At 41.9% G+C, this 24,268-nt stretch overlaps 2 protein-coding genes across 2 annotated transcripts in view; both read right to left on the reverse strand.

The window, feature by feature from the left end:
- LOC134211097 (Krueppel-like factor luna) overlaps positions 1-24,268 on the reverse strand; it is a 994,395-nt gene that overhangs the window by 745,491 nt on the left and 224,636 nt on the right. The window lies entirely within an intron of this gene.
- On the reverse strand, positions 221-1,753 carry LOC134209337 (uncharacterized). The gene is made up of 4 exons (XM_062685323.1): positions 1,715-1,753; positions 987-1,278; positions 853-924; positions 221-796 (listed from the first exon to the last, which is right to left on the reverse strand). Exons 1-4 carry the CDS (start codon positions 1,751-1,753, stop codon positions 522-524), a joined length of 678 nt encoding a protein of 225 aa, XP_062541307.1. The 3' UTR covers positions 221-521.

A 24,268-nucleotide genomic window follows, 5' to 3' on the forward strand; every position in this document is an offset into this window, starting at 1 on the left:
AAACAAATTAAACTACAAACGAATCCGAAGCAACGTAGAAACACTCAAAACATGTATTCAATAAATAGGATAGTATAAATAACAATAATCACATCATTGGGGCTTTACAATAAAGGTTTATTCAACGTTTAACGGTAAGATTTTATTTCACAAAGCATGCTTATAATGTTGTAGATTTCTTCCTCTCCTCTTTAACCTATCCTATACTATCTGTGTGCGTTTTAACTACTCTATCTGTGCTGTTGTGCTTGTTTCTTCATTACTAGCGGTGCGACATCGATGCAGCAACGAAACGGCTATTGCTGTTGCACCCGGGTGTCTAATCTGATTGGGTTGGGTGGGCGGCCATAAATTACGGTACGTGCGCACGTTTTAGTTTCTCGCCGACACCCAACCTCAACTCATCCAAAGTTCGAACTTTTTAGCAAGTCATGCTCTTCAACCTACGGTTGGCACAAAAAACTTCTCCGTGGCGTCCTCAGCGGACGCCACACTTCACTCAAAGAACAATTGGGCCGGACTCACCAGATGGTTACTGCTGATGTATCTGCGCTGCTGTTACCGCTGATGTCGGTTGGCGATTGATGATCGCCACGTGGGCCGATGAATGGTGGTTGGCGACTTCCACGTGTCGACGAATGGCGGTTTGGTCGATGGTGGCAATTGACGACCACAACTCCCCGCTGAAGCGATGTAGAGACGGATCGCTTCCCACCGGACAAGATGACGGGTGCCGGGGTCTTTCGTCCTGGGGACTCCGCTGACCTGGCGCTGGGAAGAGATATATAGCCGTCGGCTATTCAGAACAATTACAACACTGCACAGATTTCACGATAGCACAATTCACATTACCTGGCCTAGATTGATTAAGAGCACACAAATCTAGCCTACGACGCACACTATATTTTTGCACAACTATCGAAACTATACGAGGAGGAATTATTAAAATACAAATATCAAGTTCAACCACGTTGCTTTAAACTTACAAAATGAATTACGATTACACGAACAAAGCAAGACCCTTCCACTGTTATCTGCGGTTCGGACGAAAGTGAGCGAAACCGTGATCCTCAGATTAAGGAACGTGACCTCGCCGAATTCAATTCGGATTTCCCGCGAATCTTTTCGACCGATTGGACAATTGCGAGATATTAATTTGACCGCTGGCTCTTCGTGCAATTTCGGGTGCAGCCACGACTCTCTCTTTCCCAATCTTCCCGAAAACTTCCTTGGACCCGACCTTGATCTCGCGAAATCGAGCGCGGCGGAAATCGCGACCTATCGTTTTATGGGTAATCGATCAGTGTCGTTATGCTTTTACTGGCCTATCATTTGGCGTACGTGAATTTAATTGGTTTATGGAGAATGCTATGTTCTAAAATTGAAGATTGTGTTGCCTATTATCTATTTAGCCTATTGCAGATTGTAGCAAATGCTACAGAATTTCCCGAGGAAATTCGAAGGAATTTTCCGAGGAAATTCGAAGGAATTTCCCGAGGAAACTGGAAGGAATTTCCCGAGGAAATTCGAAGGAATTTCCCGAGGAAATTCGAAGGAATTTCCCGAGGAAATTCGAAGGAATTTCCCGAGGAAATTCAAAAGGAAGGGTATAAAACAATGACAAATGAAGTCAAAAAAAATCGATTAGAATAAAAAAAAATGTATATGAAGTGATAATTAACAAACTTCACATGAGGGCACGAAAAGTTAAAACCTGGCACATCTCTGCACGATCAAAATCTTCTGACTTCATGTTTAAGTGCAATCCTGTTCGAGTACGCAGTCGGGTTAGCGCCGTATACTCAGCAGAACCAACCACCGACTATCCCATAGCCAAAATGGTAAACCGGTGAATTGGATGAGAGGGCTTGGAACTGCTACTGGTCTTGATACAGACTATTGCTATCGCTGATCTATCGCTGCTGATAGAATGACTCTGGCCATGACTTGATTTTTGTGAGCGTTAGTTAGTTTCTTCCCTGATGCACAGCACCATAGAATTCCAATTATCCAAAATGCCACAGTTTGGGGGATTTGAACACAATATTTGATGGGAGGATTTATTCCAATTCCATAAGCTACTACAGCACACTACGATTTTCACAAAAAAAAACAGAATAATCCACCTAGCGGTGATGGTGCCTTTCTCGTGTATTATAAAACAAGAAAACATAAAAAGGGACAAGAGAAAGGTCAATAGGAGATAGATTCAGTTATTTCTATCAATTACTTTGGAAAAAATGGGAATTTTTTTTTTCTATGACGCCGGAACGCAATCTTTATTAGCGAAAAATTTAGGAAGGAATCTGCGGCAAATGGAACCTGTTGTAAGCAAATCGGATGAGGCTAAGTACAAAAAGTGCGTCTCACATTTTTTTGTACACACACACATACATACATACATACACACATACAGACATCACTTCAATTCGTCGAGCTGGGTCGATTGGTATATAACACTATGGGTCTCCAAACATTCTACCAAAAGTTCGGGTTTGGAGTGGTCCTATAGCCTTCATGTCCACTTAGTATACGCGAAAGGCAAAAAGTGTGAATACTTACTCAAAATTAAATACTTCATATTGTTCTATCGATTAAAGATGAGATTACCTGAAAAAAATTAATAATTGGGATTAGATTTCAAAAAGTAATTGTTGATTCAAAACTTATCAAAACAAAATCCATTGTTTATGGTTGAAATTGTTCTCGATGGCTTAGTACACTTCACATATGGACTAATCGAAACCTTTTGGTTTTAGTTAAACAAACGAAACATTTTAATTCGAACTCTATCATTTTAAACAACTTCTACATCTTAGAAGGGTCAATACATTCGTACAATTATAAATTAGTTGTTCTCTTCAAACCTCATATCAGATTCAATTACCAATGCTGTAAGATGTGCGGCTGCAAAACAAAACAATGCTGAAGGTGGCAGTGTTCAATTCCATATCCGGTCTAGGAAATTTTTGGGTTGATATTTGTCTCAAATACGAATGCAAAAATGATAACTTGACTTTGAAACCACGCAGTTAATAACCGTGGAAGTGCTGAATAAACACGAAGCTGCGAGGCGGCAATGTCCCAGTAGGAAAAGCCTTAAGAATAAAAAAATGTAGAATTGTCTCCAACGACAATGTGTTAGAAGTTTTCCATAATTCAACTAATAACAAATGGAGTACCCAATTCATAAAACATGCCCAATTCAAACGAAATCCTCTAAATGGTATTCAAATATTTGATTCGAACTCATATCTATTTCCAGCACGATCTCCATCCAAATCAAATTTATCCCTCTCAATCAAAATTGGGTGACGCCAGGCAATCTCTCCACACAATAGAACTTCTAATTCAATCGAGTCCCTTGTCCCAATCCGAATTTAAAATCCTCTCGCTACGATATTCGATTGAACGAAGCAGAGCGGCGGAGCGATGCCCAGCAATCGATGAAAAACCAAACGAAACCGGAATGACAAAAATACTCACCCAAAGAACTGGGCTAAGTTGAAGCAAAATAAACTCCACTTGTCCCAGACAACAACGCGACGCCGACGTCGATAAACTTCCATAAGACAGCCACAACAAACGCACTGCACCTCTCCAATCGAAACGGCCGCTACCCCCCGCTACGAAGGAAGAAAGCAAAGGAAATTTGCTGCCAAATTTTCCTCATCTGAAATTCCCAGCGAGCGACGCGTCGTGACTCGCCACAGAGCTCTAGACCCCGGCGATATCCTTTTCTGTTCATGATTTGCATAAATATTTCATTATTTTCCTATGGCAGCGCCCCGTTGTTGGAGCGAAGGCAACCAGCAGCCTCGAGAGGTTCTTCCATCGAGTCGCCGGGCTCAACCTTTGCGCAGCCATTGGACAATCGTAGCAGGGTTCCAGGCTGAGGGGGGAACCCTTTCGTCAATTTGGAGCTTTTTTGAACGAATTTCCAGGGACATTTTTCTTCGTCATCGCTTATTCTAAGCGTTGTCTGTCGTTGTTATTTATTCACATAAGGGTGGTTCTCCGATTTTGTTTTTGTGGGCTTCTCATTTTTTTTAACCTATTACTGATAATATGTAAGAATTTTCATATAATTTTGACGTTTAGAACATTACTAATTTCGATAGTTCCGCATATTTTTTTACATCATTTGAAAATAAGATATAGGAAATTGGTAAACCAAACTTAGTTGTTTTAGCCACACCATTCCATATTTAAGTATACGGCGTGAGTAGGTGTCGAGGATGAAAAAAGCTAAGAAACGAGCTTCTGTTCACTAAAAATATGGCAGCACCATCAACGGTAGTCATCGCAGTCGGAGGCGCGTTTTTCGTCGTCGTGGTCCTAATGTGCTTATTGTCATTCCATCAGAAACATTACTGCGTGTTAAGAAATTTCATCACATTGCTGCGATCTTCACGGTGCCTTTTCCCTGCAGGTTGGGCCTTCCTTAGACCAACAGATGGAAATTGGGTGCCTTTTTTCTCTTCGATGGAGGAAACATAGGCGGTTCTCAAACTTCTCAATTTCTTTGGAATTTGAAAAAAATCAAAATGCCTAGATCTGCTTCATACTATGTTTGCATCGTCAATGTTTTTATGGCATAGATCAATCTTTCCAATATACTTTTTTCACGAATGTTTCGTTTTGTGTGAAAAATAGTGTAGGTACGAGTAAGGTAAAAACGTTAAGAACCATAAAGGTGACATAATACAAATGATTCTTAAAGATGATTTAGGTTGATTTAATCAAACAGTTCAAATTCGGTTGTATAATCATTGATTCCAACTTGTAGTTCAGATCAAAATATGAATGTCATGAGAGTCTCAACTAACTTATTCTGTTTGAGAACCCCCCAAAAAATGGCGCACCTTCTCTACCATCTCAATCTTCATCATCATCATCGCACCATCAAAGGCTGCTTCCGACACTTCCGGACCCAAAATACGCACCGCTCGGTCTATCCACTGACGACTGTCACACGCGTCATGCCGGCGGGATACGAATGCAAAACAAAAATCAATCAAAATGACAAATACGATTTCTGGCTTTTCATTTGCGTTTTCCTCGGAGTGTGTTGTCGTCGTTGTCACCCGCCGAACCGCTCACACTTTTGTTCGAGGGGATCGGAATGGAAGCAATTTCGGCACTTTTTGTTAGCCCGTCCTGCCTGGTGCTTCCGTTTTGTCGGTGGTTTTGAATAGATAGTGCGAGGAAAAAAAATGATCCAGACCCTCATGTTAGACATTCGGAAGGGGTGCTGGTCGTGGTGGTATCTGGGACGGTGTCTGGCCGAAGTGTTCAAAAAGAGCTCAACTCTTCGATGACTGTGGCTTATGCTAGGCCCCTCAAGCCTTCTCGAATCTTTTTTTAATTTTTTCCCCGACAGTGACTTGGACAATCGTTGAAGTAAATGCCCAGGACTAATTGGAGTCGGTCCGGTGGGATTATTGTGCAATTAAAATTACAATTCCGTAGAGGAAAACCATGGGCACGAACGACAACGACGATGATGACGTAATGGCTGGTTGGACAAATTGAGTTGAATCAGATAATTGAGGAAGTATGGATTGATTGTGTAGAATAATGCTGCGGAAATGCGCTCTTCATGTTGACAACAAAGTTAGGTCAGACAGAAGCAGTTCATTGATTCGAGTAAAATATGCTAAATTAATCGAACGACCAGTGAGTGTGAAGCTCAATGTGGCTGAAAGCTATGTAGCCTTGAAAGTTTCAAATGCGTAGAACTTGATTTTCTTGAATACACCTTTATCTATTTAGTTGAGGCTTCGTGGGAATAGAAAAAGACGCAAGACAGATCAGATGAAATCATCACTCAGAGATATTTTTATGTGCAAAAATAATCCATAAATCCATGTTGATTTTTTGCTACCATGTCGCTTATAATGTTCCTAGAAAATCTGTTAAAACAAATCGGAAATTGCACAAATTGATTTTTACAATTATTGATATCATTGTTATCACCTTACTCATAAGCGAGCACCAATCCTTTTACATAAAGTGAAGAGGTTCCATAAGCTTAAGGAAATGAAAACACATGAATACTAATAGATACTAATGAGCGTTTTCAAAAAGAAAGCCACCGAAAATAATCAGAGTATGAGTCATCGCCGATTTCGATTTGGCGACGGCCTAATGGATAGTAGCATCGTCGACATTTACTCTGAAATTCTTCGGAATTTCCACTAGAAAATCAATGGAATATCCGTGGGATAATTAAAATTGGTAGTTCTATGAAATATCTACAGGAAATGTGGGGAAATCCACTTACATTTTTCAACATTTCCAAAGCAAATCAGCGAAGCATCATCTGGTGGAGTATTTACAGAAGTAGTTAGAGGCTATTTGCTAGAAGCAATTTGAACATATGCTGAAGAAGAAAGACATCTAACCGAATAGCGGAAGAACTATGATCTGCAATTGAGAGATACCGAAAGGCGCAAACTGGAGCGAATACAACAGCAACATTGTACAACTACGAACCGGAGGCGGATTAACGGCGAGTTCACAGGAGCTCAGCCTGCTCAAGTTGCCTTCGGAGGCCAATAGAATCGAAAATGATTACTATCCAACAAGCGCAGATATGGAAGTGCCGGTTCAACGAGAATCACTGACCTAAGTTGAACCGACACCGAGTTCTACGATTCACCAACTGCCTCAAATCAACATACACGATGAGTACCAGGGAAGTGCATGAGATGAATCTGAAAGAAACCTAGTGCATGAGATGAAGTTATAGCTGGAAAGGCAGGGGCCTCATTGCGCATCTCCTTTCGACAGCTCTTTCGGATGACAATTTGATTGGTTTGCTCGTTTCGAGTCGAGGTGCGCAATGCCACCCTCGGCGCTAGGGAAGAATCGTTTAGAGGAATGATCTATACTGTTACAACGATTTGCTTTATCAGACGATTGTGTAATGGAGGCTCGGTGAGCACATTTCGGAGAGATGGGAGGGAGTCTATCATCGACATCACGTTCTGCAGTCCTTCGTTGGTGGCAAGTATGGACTGGAGAGTTAGCGAGGAGTACACTCACAGCGACCACCAGGCGATTCGCTACCGTATTAGCCAACGAAATCCTGGTGCAACACGAAGAAGAATAACCAGTGAACGGAGGTGGAAAACGAAAGCCTTTAACAAAGACCTATTCGTTGAGGCACTTCGACCGGACAGCAGTACCGAGATCATTGATGCGGCGGAGCTAACAAGAATGATGGTAAGGGCTTGCGACGCTACAATGCCACGAAAACTAGAACCGAGAAGCAATCGGCGTCCAGCTTACTGGTGGAACGACAGGCTCAGTACGCTACGCGCTGCTTGCCTCAAAGCTCGGAGGCGGGCACAGAGAGCAAGGACGGAACCAGAGAGAGAGAGAGGAACGCAAAGCGGTGTTCCGGGAAGCTAGGACCGCATTGAAACGGGCTATCCAACTTAGCAAGTCAGACTGCTACAAGGAGCTGTGCCGAGAAGCAGACGCCAACCCCTGGGGGGACGCGTATCGGGTCGTGATGGCGAAGATCAAAGGTCCATCGACGCCAGCTGAAATGTGCCCGGACAAGTGGAGGGTCTTTTCCCGTACGACGAAAAAGGAGAAGCAAACCCCGTATATCGACAAGTGTCCAATAGTGAGCTTGCAGAAGCGACTAAACGCCTGAAAGCGAAGAAAGCCCCGGGTCCGGATGGAATACCGAACGTTGCGTTAAAAGCTGCGATCCTGGCATACCCGGACATGTTCAGGAAGGCGCTGCAAAAGTGCCTGGACGAAGGCAATTTTCCAGAAATGTGGAAGATCCAGAAGCTGGTGTTGCTGCCTAAGCCAGGAAAGTCACCCGGTAATCCGGCCGCGTACAGGCCTATATGCCTGTTAGACACGCTCGGGAAGCTCCTTGAGAGAATCATCCTCAATAGGCTGACGAAATGTACAGAGGGAGAACGCGGGTTGTCGAATATGCAGTTCGGATTCCGTAGAGCAGTATCGACGGTGGATGCAATTCGAACAGTGCTCGAGAGTGCTGAGAAGGCGTCCAAGCAGAAGAGACGAGGAGATCGGTACTGCGCAGTGGTCACGATAGACGTGAAGAACGCGTTCAACAGCGCCAGCTTTGAAGCCATCGCGGCGGCGCTGCACAGAATGCGGGTCCCCAACTATCTGTGCAATATCCTGAAAAGTTATTTTCAGGGTAGAGTTCTGATGTACGATACGAACGAAGGACATAAATCGATGCGCGTTACAGCGGGTGTTCCCCAGGGCTCCATACTTGGTTCAACTCTTTGGAACGGGATGTACGACGGAGTGTTGACTTTGCAGCTACCCAGGAAAGTGAAAATCGTGGGTTTTGCGGACGACGTGTCACTAGCGGTGATGGGCGAGACTCTTGAAGAAGTGGAGGTGTTGGTGATGGAGACGATAGCCATGATCGAGCGCTGGATGAGCGGTGTTAAGCTGCAGATAGCTCACCACAAAACGGAGGATCTATTAGTCAGCAACTGCAAAGCGATCCAGCGGATGGAGATCGTCGTCGGAGGCCATGCGATTGCTTCGAAGCGATCACTGAAGCACTTGGGAGTGATGATCGACGATCGGCTAAATTTCAACAGCCACGTTGACTATGCCTGTGAAAAGTCGGCGAAGGCAATGAACGCAATAGCGAGGATCATGCCAAACGTAGGCGGTCCAAGAAGCAGCACGAGGCGTCTGCTAGCTAGTGTCTCGTCATCGATACTGCGATATGGGGTTCCTGCTTGGGGCAATGCACTGCAAACCAAGCGGAACCGGGGAAAGCTGAAAAGTGTGTTCCGGCTGATGGCCATTCGAGTCGCGAGCGCATATAGAACGATATCGTCAGAGGCTGTATGCGTTATTGCTGGGATGCTACCCATCTGCATCACCCTGGAGGAAGACATCGAGTGTTATCGGCGAAGAGACACCAGAAACGTAAGGAAGGAGGTGAGAATCCGATAGATGGCGAGATGGCAGCAAGAGTGGGATAGTACGGAGAAAGGGAGGTGGACCCACCAGCTCATCCCAAACCTGTCGGTGTGGATGAACAGAAAGCATGGTGAAGTGAACTTTCACCTGAGTTTCTCGGATGCTTCCGGAAGTACTTACAACGGTTTGGACATACTAATTCACCGTTATGTCCAGAGTGTGAGAATGTCGAAGAGACTCCAGAACACGTGGTATTCGATTGCCCAAGGTTTGCGGAAGTACGTAGAGGAATGCCTGCCCTACGGGCGGACAACATCGCTGAGCGAATGTGTCACGAAGAAGGCACGTGGAATGTGGTCAGCAGAGCCGTGACGCAAATACTGTCAGAGCTGCAGCGTAGATGGAGAAGTGACCAGCGAATAAGCGTAGTCTCGGGGGAAAATTCAGTGTGAGTCCAGTGAGCAGTGTTTGGCCTCGGGTAGTCGAGGCGCCGGCGATCCGGAAGTCTTCTGCCAACCGGAATCACCGGACCGACCTTGGCACTCGAACAGCCAACCTGCTGAAGAAAGAAGAAGAAAGCGCTTCGGGTATGTAGGGCACCGCCAGTGCGGACGTCATCCACCACCGGAACTGTCGGACTACCTCTGCAACCCGAAGACGAAGTAGGCGCAATGCGCGAAAGCGTCCCCTGCGATAGCCGCCGGTAGTCGGGGCACCATCAGTGCGGAAGTTTCCTTCACTGGAACTGGTGGACCACCCTCGACGCCGGGGGGAGTCAGGAGGATTCGAGATAGGAAGTTTGTGGCACGACCGCCGAGGGATCGAGTAGCAGTGGATTAGCCAGCCAGTCGGCGAACTAGCTTAAGCTAGGGGCCGGAATTTTAGAAGAAATGCATTGATTTAACTGTTTTTTTTTTTTGTCTAAAACAATGGCTAATAATTGCATATACAAACAAAACATACGCCTCGATTACGATTTCACGCTTTTTAGAACGAAATCATTTTTCGGTTAGTGAGCGTAGCGATGCGATTCTGGCCGAGAAACTCAAGCGCGATGCTCCCCCTACAGAATCGCAGGCGAGTTAGCTCGTGCACGAAACCCCGATGATTCTGATTTGAGTATGATTCTACCAACACTGAGTGTCACTTTGGATAAAATATTCGTTCAACCATTTTATTAATATTATTGCAGGACTTTTGAATCAGGGTGCAAGAAGGTGATAGCTCGTAATTCATATAGCCCGTTTCAAGAACGTATGCGTTACGAAGCTTTTGTCGTGTACAATAAGTACCGCATGATTGCACCCACGTATTATAAAAATATCTTAAGTGCGTTCACACTTCCTGAATCAAAGTTAATTGGACAAAATATTATTAGGCCGATATAAATATTTTTTAAAATATGTCTCCTCCCCTTTGGATTGTTTTCCTCAAAAATAACAAGGGACAACAAAAACATTTACCGGATAATTTTGAGAGCTTTCTAAACATTCTTTAACAAATTCGAGGAGTTTTTTTTATTTTTTTTTTTTTCATTTTAATATTTATTTTTTACTTTGTTTCGCCTAAAATTGATTTATTCTCTGATTAGTTCTCGAGTTATGCAGCAGTTTTTGATTCATTTGAATGAGAGCCCCTCTTTCCAGAAGGGGGAAGCGTTGCAAACCATCACAGAAACATATCTTATCTTCCAAAACCTCCACACGCCAGATTTGGTTCCATTTGCTTGATCTCGAGTTATGATGAAATTGGTGTTTCATTTGTATAGGAGCTAGGTTTCGAACTCGAACCATCTTAAGAACCTTCCCCGGCCCCAAAAACCTCTGCATTCAAATTTTCACGCCGCTCGATTCAGTAGAAGAAGAAGATTACCCCCTCCCCCTTGACTTTGCGGAGACCATAATTTTTAATAAATCTGTGTAACGGCCTTATTAGTTTTCAGTTTGCAAAAAAAAAATGCTCAACATTTTTCCCAAGTCGTTTTTTAATATAAACATGTTTGCACGGGGTTGGACTTTTCTTATACTGTGTATTGAGTGTAAAATCACAAAATAAAATTTTTAATAGTAATATTGTATTTATCATACAATAGAAGAACAGTCCAACCCCGTACTGCTTACCGTTTTAAATTAAATTACTTCTAGAATTTTTGGGAAGAGTTTTAAAAACTTCTTCGTATGGTTTCCCGTGGAGATTTTTTCGATTATCATCTTTCTGCTTCTTCTTCTTCATGCAACATCAAAGCGCCAATTGCATTACTAGCAAGGGCATTGGCATTGATAACAATTGATCGTCTCATGCCTGCACAGACATGCCCCTATCTGCATCCTTTTTTATACACCATGCACTACATTACGCATTTTTGTTACATTTGTTCCGACCGCGGTCACTAGTCCGGCTTCATTGCTCTACTTTTTGTGCGAAAGACCGCACAAAAAGCAGAGTCCAAAAGCCAACCGACGGCCGAAACGAAACTCTTGCGGACAAGAAAAGAGGGTGCTGCCAAAATGATCCGATACCCTATTTTAACGTTCATAACCCAAAGTTTCAATATAATTGACAAATTGGTAGAGAATTTCCGAGTCGATTGATATATAAATCTCAAAAATCCATCGGAAGATAAAGGCGCTATTAAAGTTCAAAATCTTACATGATTTCGTGACGGTCTCGAATTTGGAAATTTTCATTTGTCACCCTGTATCCGAGTCTTCCCCTTAGACGTAGTTTACGTCAAAAAAACAGACGCTGATCTACTTCGGAGTAGTTGTGCAAAACGTATGACTGCACTACGGCCGCTACAGGGTTGGAAGAGTATATGTGTAATGGAACGTACACACGGTCAAGCAGTTTGACCAACATTGACTCCACCTCTCGTTTATTCCAACATCCATCAAGTTTCACCAACAGCGGCACGAACAATCAATTTATTCGACCAACAACATCACACATGAACGATCGAAGCGCCAACTTGAGCACCAACCATCGACAAATATATGGGTGTTTGTGCAACTTTACTACAAATGCTCAAACATGTTCGGCGAACCTTGACTCCACCCCCGACAACTCAAACCAAAATCAAACCGTTTTAATTTTTTCCAACCGAGCCGCCAACTGTCAAATGGTTGTTCGAACAACTTCACACACGTTCCAACAAAACAGCAACCGAAGCGTTTTCATGGGGGTGGAGTCAATGTTCGTCGAACTGTTTGACTGGTGTGTACGTTGCATAACGTAGCGTAGCACTGTTCCAAGAGCTTACCGAGAGATAACCGCCATCATCAAAATTGAACTGGGAATACCATCGTCAGACGTCGGGTAAAGTCACACTCTCGGACATTGGCTGGAGTAATTGGTCGAGGCTGTGAGTATTGTTACGATTCCATCCATAAGTATACCAAAACCAGACAAACGCGGAAAGAGAGAAGACAACTTCATTTACATTCAGAAAGCAACTCTTACGTCGAACCTTACGAACCTTCCGACGATGTTCGAGCGTCTGTTTTAAAAGGTTGTCTTGTTTGCCAAAACAGATGCGGTGAACCAGAAACGTGACCAAGGTTTCTAGATACGGTTATCAGATCCCGTTGAGTGGTTGTCAAACAGCAAAAGTTGCGTTTGCGTTGCGTTACGTTACGTTGAAAAGAGTGGTTGTCAAACAGCAGAAGTTATGCATTAAGTATCTGCGCAAACCTGTCCTGTCAGTTATCTCATGCTAGGTGTTAAGGGTCCAGCCTGTACAACCTTTGGTCGAGATTTAAACACCTTGTGGAAGAAAAGGATGTTCCTGCGTGCATAAAAATCTGCTACATGATGACAATCGATACAACAAGCTTTTTATACATGAATCAGCTAGGCCGATAAGCGAGAATTCGACAGTACAGAACTGTAGCACTCATTTGAAGGCGACTACCAAAGTCTTGTACCAGTATGTTACAACTTATGGTTTCTTCGATGGCAAATCTTCAGCAACGTCGATGGAAAACAGTCTTCTCGTGAAATCCGCGAGTGCAGTTGTAAAATATGCCATTTTCCAGCATATCCATATATCCAGGAAATCTTTCACCCGTTTAACCCGTTTAGCAGCATATGGACATTTGCTCGCATGCACCATGGTCGACTATTTGGCCAGATGTCAGTTCTCGTAGACAAACACACTGAGAAAAGGTGTGGCGTTCTTCTAACCTGTATGACAACCAAAGCAGTGCACTTCAAAATTGCGCATTCGCTTACTTATTAAAATCCTTAAATCTATACAGTCAGAATACTAAGGCATTTGCTAGTGTAGTGATTACTATCAGAATCCCTCTATTTATTAACAAAAACAAAGGGTAAATGTGTGAGCTGCGTTCTTTGTACAACTTTTCCTAAAGTAAATCTAAATTACAGTTCAACCAAGACGGAAATTCCTAGTAGGACAGACAAGAATGTATAGAAAAAGACTCATGCTACATTTTAACAGGGCAAGTGGGTTGAACAACTCAGTTGAATTCAATTGACTAGCCAAAAGTTGAAGGTGTTTAGCCGTTCAATTCGCTTTTAATTCAAGCGACTTGTTAAATCACTTGCCTTGTCTAAACTTAGCATAAACGCAAGTAACAGCTTTCTTTATTCTTTCTTTATTGTTTGATTCATCAACAGACAACTTAGGTCCTAATGATGCTTATCCTAATTAATACTAATAAAAATAGCTCAGCTATATAAATATAAAATTTTCACAAATAAAACAAAATTTCCATAAACAATTAAAAAATTTCCACAAAACGAAAATAAATAAGCACTTTTAAAAGCAAAAACTGCAATTATAAAAGAAGAATTTTCCATAAAAAAAATAAAATGTTCCACGAAAAAAATACAAAATTTCCATTAATAAATCAATATTAGCAATAAAAAATTACAAAATTTCCAATAAAAAAATAAAAAATTACCACAAAATGATCAATAAAGAGCAATAAAAAAATAAGAAAATTTCCATAAAGAAATATAAAAAAAGCAATCAAACTGTGCTGTTTTTTCCATAGATGACCCCTTCTTTAAAAGCGTTTAAAGTTCATGTAAAATTTCATCAGCTTTATTGCTTGTGGAATTTTTTAAATTTTTTATGGAAAAAAATATTTATTTTGTGGAAAATTTTGTTATTGTGTATTGCTAATATTGATTTATTTATGGAAATTTTGTATTTTTTTCGTGGAACATTTTCATTTCTTTATGGAATTTTTTTCTTTTATAATTGCTATTTTTGCTTTTAAAAGTGCTTATTTATTTTTGTTTTGTGGAAAATTCTCAATTGTTTATGGAAATTTTGTTTTATTTGTGGAAATTTTATATTTATTTATTGCTCATACCCTGATTTCTTTATTGGCAATTTCCTAAATGTTTATGGAAAATTTCTAATTTTTAATGGACATTTTATTTTGCTGCCGTTATATAACACCCAGTTGATCAGTGAAGATTTTTTTTTATTCCGAAAAGTCGAAATCGAAATCGAACCCACACTCCTTAACTCCGCTAGCAATGATGGTTCTCCGTAGTTGCATGTCCGAAAGATTGTGCAACTATTGAGAACTTGAGCTACAGGTCCTAAGCCCTGGTAAAGGAGGAAGGTTGCGATGGCTGTTATTCATGGCCATCGTGTAAAGCAAAAATGGATAAACCCCAATGCCAAGGTGTCATGCGACCCGTGCCGAGGGCTGAATGGTTGAGGGGGTTCTAAACATGCTCAACCGCGAACGGAGCCTGGGGTGCACCAGGGCGAACACCCCAGTAAGCAGCCCTTACTGCACTACGGCGGGGCACTGGTGCAGCGGACATTTATTTCCCTAGCTACTCGTGGGACCAAAAATGAGTACAAATTTTACAAAGAACCCTCAAGGTGACGACTGCCTCTCTCAGTCGTGTGAGAGCGAAGTGGAGAATACTCTGAGTCAGCTTGGCCTTACCGAAGACCAGCTACTCAGTAGTTCGCAGGAGAAGATGGAAATATCCTGCCCTCAACGCCTATCTCCCGGAGCAGCACATGTTTCGACAAAGCTGATCCAGATCTACAACCCCTCATCGACCGACTCCAACCTACTGGACATGGAAGATAACGAAGATGATGGTATAAGGATCGTCATCAACCCCCAAAAATCTTTAGCAAGTAGCAAAGGATCCGAAGATAACAAGGGTTCTACGGAAGCCAAGGGTGCTCGAGAAAGAAAATCCCCACGCTCACACGCTCGCAGAGGAAGCAGCTTAGAACTCTCCGGGAGAAGGGAAAAGACCGGAATGAGGCCTTGTCCATAATCCTGAATAAGGAGAGCGAGCCCACTTCCTCAAAACGCTCGAGAAACGACCTAGACAAATCCGCCACAGAGGACCCCAAACAAAAAAGGGTGAAGCACCATCTGGATCCGAGAGAGCGCGCCCAACAGTCCTCAAACCGCGCGCCTCAGAAAAACGTGTCTGGACAACAAAAGCCACCCATGAGGAAAACAGCTGGTATCAGCTACAGTGATATGTTCAAAAGCGTGAAGGTCGGGATAATACCCAAAGACTTTCCCACCGCCCAACTCACTACAGCCCAGCTAGACCTTCTACAAGAAACACTCCTGCTCAGAGTAGTTCAACAGCGAAACGAGCCAATAAAACCCAAATTCAACAACCTCATCTACAAGTCCGGTTACATGGTTCTAATCTGTAAGGATCAAGAGACTGCTGAGTGGTTAAAGAGAATATCCCCATCCATGAAACCCTGGAAAGGTGCAGAGCTGATGGCAATGGACGAAGTGGCGATTCCACGTCCAGAGATGATCCGAGCATTCTTCCCACAAAGCTCCAGCTATGATGACGACCGAATAAAAGCTCTCATAGAAAGCCAAAATGACATCACAACAACTAATTGGCGTATTGTGAAACGATCCATTCTGAAAGATATTCATGTTGAATGGATCTTCACAGTAGAGGGTGCGTCGCGTCGATGGAAAAGTTGAAGAAGTCCAAATACACCCTCAACTACCGATTTGGTGAAATCCAACTAAGGAAGATTACAGATCAACCGACTGTCGCTACCGCCAATCCGACTGGAAGGCCGACCCAAGAGAAATCTGAGGAAGCCTCCGGTTCGGGCAAGGTTAGTAAATCTCACCCCAAAAGCACCATAAAGGCTAGTCTGTCCGCCTCTAAAGGAAAAGCTCGAAGCTTACATGCGACCCCCTGCTCTAGTGGTACCAAACCAAAGGTATCTAAACAGGGCAAAGGGGGTGCAAAAAGCGACAGTTTGACCACAGAGGCGAAACTGGCGGGCCAGGTTGCTACAGGGAAGAGAGAAAACCCGAACTGTAACATCAAACTACATCCTGATGATCCGCAACATCCAAAGCCGGACAGTCGTCGTCCGGAAGAAAGCGGGAACCCCGGAAATGGCTGCACGACTAAAGTTCTGCAAGTGAACCTCCACCATGCTGAGAGCGCCACGGGTGTGCTCTGTCGGAGGTTCACCAAAGAGAATTTAACCGTGGCCCTCATTCAAGAGCCATGGGTCAACAAATCCAGTATACAAGGTATTCCACAACACTCATGTAAGTTGGTATATGATGACAGCCAGCTTTCTCCTAGAGCGGCTATTTTATTACATAACAACTGTAAATACTTTCCAATTTCAGAATTCATAAAAAGGGACATCGTAGCGGTCAGGATGGAGGTACCCTCCGCCAGAGGGAGTAGAGAGATCTTGGTGGTCTCGGCATACTTCCCAGGTGACGTGGACGAAATCCCTCCTCCAGAAATAGCTGCGCTCGTAGCCTACAGCCACCGACACAACATCCCCTTCGTCATAGGGTGCGACGCAAATGCACATCACACCGTATGGGGAAGTACCAATATAAACACCAGAGGTGAGTACCTGTTACAGTTTCTCTCTTCCAAGAACATTGACATTTGTAATGTTGGTGACAAGCCCACGTTTGAAAACTCCATTCGTCAGGAAGTTTTGGACTTGACTCTCCGCCTCTCTTGAGCCTCCGAAAGACGGATGGTTCGCTCACTGTAGAGCCTAGCGATACACTGAGCGAATTGTTAAAGATCCACTTCCCTGATTCAATCCCTGAGTCGAGCATCGGCGACCAAGGCACTGGAATTGCTGTCTCAGATCCACAAGAGATCCAATCATGGGTTTCTGGATCTAAAAAAGACGCAATAAAGGTTGCAAAGGAAGCTTTCACTCGGGCCAGGGTTGAGAGGGCTGTGAGATCTTTCGAGCCATTTAAGTCTCCTGGCATGGATGGAATATTCCCAGCGTTGATCCAAAAAGAGGAGAAAACACTGGTTCCACCCTTGGTTGAGATTTTTAAGGCGAGTCTGATTTTGGGGCACATACCTAACGATTGGCGTCAAATCCGGGCTGTCTTCATTCCGAAGGCAGGCAAGAGAGATAAAACCAACCCCAAAGCATTCAGGCCGATAAGTTTATCCTCTGTAATGCTCAAAATTATGGAAAAGGTACTATGCGAGTACATAAATCACAAATTTATGAAAGCAATGCCTTTGTCAAAAACCAATTCGCTTATCAAAGTGGAAAATCTACGATCTCGGCACTACATACGGTAGTTCAAAAATCGAAAAACACTTAATGCAAAAGAAATTGCTCTTGTAGCATTTCTTGATATTGAGGGCGCATTCGATAACGCTTCTTATTCGTCTATAGGGTCAGCAATGTTGAGGAGAAAATTCGACCCATGCATTGTTACCTGGGTACATGCTATGCTAGCTAATCGGAAAATCTCCTCTGAGCTTAGCGGTTCATACATCACTGTTAAAGCAACAAGGGGGTGTCCGCAAGGCGGAGTGCTTTCTCCTTTGTTGTGGTCACTTGTGGTGGATGAGCTTCTAGACAGCTTAGAGAGAAGAGGCTTCGATGTGGTTAAATATGCTGATGACGTTGTCATTATTGTACGAGGCAAATTCGAAAGTGTTATCGTGGAAAGAATGCAATCTGCCCTAAATCACACTTTTTCCTGGTGTCAAAAGTATCAACTAGGCATACATCCTACAAAAACTTCCATTATCTCTTTCACCAAACGGAGAAAGGTACAACTGAAACCCCTTTTCTTGAATCAAACACAATTAGTTTATTCAAGTGAAGTAAAATATCTAGGTGTCATACTCGACGCAAAGCTTAATTGGAACTCTCATCTCCAATCAGTTGTGCAGAAAGGTCTCAATACACTTTGGGTTTGTTCAAAACCCCTTGGTAAAAGATGGGGCCTAAAACCAAGTATGATCATGGGGATATATAAAACCATTGTCCGTCCCAGGACAACTTACGCTTCCCTTGTCTGGTGGCCTAAAACTAATGAGGCTGCTGCAAGGGCTAAGCTTAACAAAATCCAACGCACCGCTTGCATAGCCATCACTGGTGCAGTTCGTAGTACACCCACTTTGGCCCTAGACGCAATGCTTCACCTGCCCCGGTTAGATCAATTCATAAAGCTGGAAGCGGAAAAAAGTGCTCTAAGGTTAAAGAGAACAAAAACACTGCTGTCGGGAGACCTTACGGGTCACCTCAGCATATTAAATGAATTTACCATAAATCCCGCAATAGGAATTTGTAGTGACTGGATGGAAACGGTAGTCAATTATGACTTACCTTACGATGTGTTCATTCCTTCCCGCCAGGAGTGGGAAGGAGGTGGACCCAGCGTTCCAAAAGGCTCTATAAATTTCTTCACAGATGGTTCGAAAATGAATAATCTTACAGGATCCGGAATCTATGGCCCTACAACAAAAATTTCTGTCCACTTAGGACAGTGGCCCACAGTATTTCAGGCGGAAATATATGCAATATTAGAATGCGTGTTATTATGCCTGAGGAGAAAGTATAGATTTGCAAAAATATGTATTTTCTCTGACAGCCAAGCGGCACTTAAGTCGCTTAATAACTACACTTGTAACTCAAAGCTAGTGTGGGAATGCATTCTGGCTTTGAAAAACTTATCCATACGCAATCGAGTCTACCTATATTGGATCCCAGGACATACGGGTCTAGAGGGAAACGAGATTGCTGATGAGCTAGCCAGGAATGGATCTAATGAAAGGTTCATTGGCCCTGAGCCCTTCTGCGGGATATCAGACTGCTCTGTAAAAATGGAACTGAACAAATATATGGTCAGTCAAATCACATCAAACTGGAATGCACTTCCCCATACGAGCCAATCCAAAAGGCTCGTAACGATTAACCCCAAGAAAACCCAACAACTATTAGGTCTCAACAAAAGGGATCTCAACATCTACACCGGTCTAATAACTGGACACTGCCCTGCAGATACCATCTACAAAAGATCGGAGCAATCCAAACCTCAAATTGCCGCTACTGTGACAAGGAGAGAGAAACATCAAAACACACCCACTGCTATTGCAGTGCACTCACCCAACGGAGGTTCAAAGTTCTCAGCAAGCCCTTGGTATGGCCTGCTGACATATGGATCGAATCCCCCAAGGACGTGTATGGCTTCATTAAGCTAGTCTCGCCAGAATGGGGGAGGCACATACTGTAACTCAGGATCTCTATTCATCAATAATAGATGGTCTTGAGTTCAGTCGATACTAAGGTATCTCAGTGACAAACATGTTACTGAGATAACTTGCGTATTTCACAGCAAAAGGGTATATCCCAATAGTTCTTAAATCTGGACGCAGTGATCTTCACCCGACAAACGAGGAAAAAACCCACACTCCATAGCACATGCGTTTAGACGATTGACGTCGGCCACGAAGCCAACTTAATGTAGGTGTCGTGACCCGGGCGAGCGTGCCAGACTCGACCGTCCGTCTTAACAATACTCAGCAAACTGACGTTTTTTGGTATTTCGTTTTGTTACTATCCTTCTCCGAAAATTGATCGAGCTAAGCCGTCCGTCACTGAATTTAAGTTAGCCCTCTACACGTTTACTAAAAACACGCCAAAACAAAGCATAATATTTCCGCAAATTATAAAACTGCTATGAATAATTAAATGACAATCATCATTTCTGGACAAGTATTTTAAATTTGTTCTTGTACCCATCTCATTCTCCACATTCTTCCTCTTCTCTACTTCTATGGCATGTATCATCTAAAGGAGATTTTATTGTTCAAGCCAAATCAAATTCTAATGAATTTCACATTTAATAACAAATGCTATAAATTCGACGAAAATCAAATTCAAACCAAATGCTAAACAGAATCGAACGCACACTAATCTCAATACAGTCGTTGTCCAAACCAAATCAAATATAAAACAACTCAAAATCCAATCCAAGCACAATTCGAATTCATATTGAAACTAATTCTAATCTTAACAAACCCAAATCACATAGTAATCAAATTCATTTCAATCGAAATCAATACCATTCTAAAGTAAATTTAATCCAAACTTAATCAAAACAAATTTCTTTTTCTACCAATCCAAATACAATTTAGTTTCAATCTAAGAACAATCAAATCAAAATCCAAATCCAATCCAAATTCAATACAAATCCAAGCCGAATTCAATCCAATCCAAATCCAAATTCATTTCAAATACAATCCAAATTCAATCCAAACGCAATCCTTATCCAAATCCAATGCAAATCCAATCCGTATTCAATCCAAATTCAAATTTCAAAATAATTGAATCCAAATCCGAATACAATTCAATCCAAATTCAATCCAAGTCCAATCCGAATTTAATCAAAATCCAAATCCAAATTCAATCCAAACCCAAATCCAATCCAAATCCAAATTCAATCTAAATTAAATCCAAATCCGAATCCAATCCAAATCCAATCCAAGTCGAAATCCAATCCAATTCAATCCAAATCCAATCCGAATTCAACCATCCAATCTAAATCCAAATTCAATCCAAATCCCATCTAAAATCAATCCAAATGCAATCCGAATTCAATCCAAAACCGAATTCAATCCAAATCCAAATTCATTTCAAATCCAATCCAAATTCAATCTAAACTCAATCCTAATCCAAAATCCAATGCAAATCCAATCCGTATTCAATCCAAATTCAATCCAAATTGAATCCAAATCCGAATTCAATCCAATTCAAATACAATCCAAATCCAATCCGAATTTAACCCAAATCCAAATTCAATCCAAATCTAGTCTTGAAATATATTTGTGCCATTATTACTGGACTTCTTCTAGACGTATACTTCTATATCGCATGTGGAAATAATAAGCGACTCTCGTTTTTGTTAACTTCTCGTCATTTGCATTTTCCATCGCTCTGATATTTCATTTTCAAGTTGGCTTCGCTGTTCTTTTCATTTCTTCTTCCTCCTCAGCTCCACTGCCCTTCCGTCAGTGAGCATCCAATTCAAATCTAATCGGAATTCAACCCAAATTAAAATTCAATCCAAATTGAATCCGAATCCAATCCAAATTCAATCCAAATCCAATTCGAATTCAATCCAAAACCTAATTCAATCCAAATCTAAATTCATTTCAAATCCAATCCAAACTCAATCCTTATCCAAATCCAATGCAAAATAAATCCGTATTTAATCCAAATCCAAACCAAATTCAAATTAAATCCAAATTGAATCCAAATCCAATCCAAATTCAATCCGAATTTAATCCAAATCCAAATTCAATCCAAATCCAATCCGAATTCAATCCGAATCCAATCCAAATCCAAATTCAATCTAAATTAAATCCAAATTCGAATCCAATCCAAACCCAATCCAAGTCGAAATCCAAATCCAATGCCATCTAAATCCAATCCAAATTTAATCCAAATCCAAATCCAATTCGAATTCAATCCCAATCCGAATTCAATCCAAATCCAAATTCATTTCAAATAAAATCCAAATTGAATCCAAGCTCAATCCTAATCCAAATCCAATCCGTATTTAATCCAAATCCAATCCAAATTCAATCCAAATTGAATCAATCAATCAATTCAATCCGAATTCAATCCAAATCCAAATTCAATCCAAATCCAATCCGAATTCAATCCGAATCCAATCCAAATCCAAATTCAATCTAAATTAAATCCAAATTCGAATCCAATCCAAACCCAATCCAAGTCGAAATCCAAATCCAATGCCATCTGAATCCAATCCAAATTTAATCCAAATCCAAATCCAATTCGAATTCAATCCCAATCCGAATTCAATCCAAATCCAAATTTATTTCAAATAAAATCCAAATTGAATCCTAGCTCAATCCTAATCCAAATCCAATCCAAATTCAATCCAAATTGAATCCAAATCCGAATCCAATTCAATTCCAATCCAAATCCAAACCGAATTTAATCCAAATCCAAATTCAATCCAAATCCAATCCAAATCTTGAAATATATTTGTGCCATTATTACTGGACTTCTTATGGACGTATACCTCTATATAGCATGTGGAAATAATAAACGACTCTCGTTTTTTTTTTTTTTTTTACTTTTCGCCATTTGCATTTTCCATCGCTCTGACATTTCATTTTCCATTCCGGCCTACTCTTCTGCCCTTCCGTCAGAGAGTCTACCGGAAACTTTATTCCTCCACCGCCCTTCCGTCGGGGAGCCGCTTATTTTTCGTCTATACAAGTTGCCTTCGCTCTTCTGCCAGGGAGCATTCTCTCTATTTATCTACACTGACAAGTAGCGTTTCTTAACTTACCAGATGAAAACCGACACTAAGAACAAGGGAGCGGAAAGTAAACACTAAAAATTTAACTTAAAACAAAATTTTCGCGTCTACCGGCTGCGTCATTTTCGTGACCCGGGCGAGCGTGCCAGACTCGACCGTCCGTCTTAACAATACTCAGCAAACTGACGTTTTTTGGTATTTCGTTTTGTTACTATCCTTCTCCGAAAATTGATCGAGCTAAGCCGTCCGTCACTGAATTTAAGTTAGCCCTCTACACGTTTACTAAAAACACGCCAAAACAAAGCATAATATTTCCGCAAATTATAAAACTGCTATGAATAATTAAATGACAATCATCATTTCTGGACAAGTATTTTAAATTTGTTCTTGTACCCATCTCATTCTCCACAGTAGGGTCAATGATTTTATCTAGCGTGTGCTTTAGTTATAGTAGAGAAATCTTTTAGAAAAATCAAACCTAAACTGCATCGGTCATTCTGCATAAATTTTCAACTTCAAATTGTTTTAAATTCAATACTCGCCATGAGTCTACCTAAATTATGTATGCAAACCATTCAATCGTTCCACTAACTACACACGATTCAACCTTTAGGCACCGAATTCCGCACACTGGTCGTGGCGTACCGACCACATTCCGCATATCAAAGCATGGTAACGCAACATACTATAGAACATGAGTAAGCACAAAAAAAAAATAGATTCCACACTGTCATGTCGATGCAAATTGAAAACTAAATGAACTATAAATGATCAATCTGTTTCACTCAATTGGTTAGTATTCTGGGTGCTCCTCGACATCGTCGCCGTCGCCGCCGCCGCGCCGTTTATTCATCGTCGGTAGATCCGTGCCAAAAGATAGCAGCGCAAAAAAAGCTACCGGACAATGTCGCGTAGAATTCTTCCCATCCACGCTACTATCGTTCGATTCTCTTTTTTTTCGCTCAACGCACCGACACACATCAAGTGGATCAATGCAAATCATTTTCCCAACCTCCGCCATCCACCGCAAAGCTCGAACCAAAACGGTTCGGTTTCGCTGGCGAATCCAAGCTGCGCTTTCGTTCGAAAAGGTATGTAGGTAGGTGGCTACATAGTGGGAGACGAACGAGGAAGATTGCGATCATCGCGTTCTCGGTCTGTCTGATGGAAGGTACCTTCCTACGCGATTTCATCACATTCAATCCAAGTAGCAAAGTCAACAAAAGCACGTCACAGCGCAAAGTAAACCGAAGCGGGATAAAAATGAAGAATCTGTTTCCAATGGCGGGCACCTCGTTTGCACTTTTCCATGCTTCCACGCTGGTATCGACCAATAAAGTTCGTGTGAAGAAACGATTGAATAATAAACGGTCTATTATGTCGATTTTCGACTGGATCTGGGCGTGTTTGTAGATGTTGGAATAGGGACTTCGTGGCTGATCAATAATGGTCCGATGAGTCGTGATAAAAATCCACGACAGCTATGATGATCGCTACCGATTTTTATGATGTGTCTCACGTAAAGTTGAAGAAAGTTTTGCTCAGTTTGTTATTGGTCACGCCGTTGGTTCTTTTAGAAATATGTTATATTTACCAAGGTCTGCAAAAAAGATGCCCACCTATGGGCGTATTTCGACGAGCGGCAATGCCTAGCGTAAAGTCGAAAAAAGCCTATTTTTGGATGAATCGATCCCGCAAAGGAATTCGTCAAATTAAATATTAATAAATATGCTATG

Source organism: Armigeres subalbatus, chromosome 2, assembly GCF_024139115.2.
Source record: "Armigeres subalbatus isolate Guangzhou_Male chromosome 2, GZ_Asu_2, whole genome shotgun sequence".
In the NCBI taxonomy this organism is placed as follows: domain Eukaryota; kingdom Metazoa; phylum Arthropoda; class Insecta; order Diptera; family Culicidae; genus Armigeres; species Armigeres subalbatus.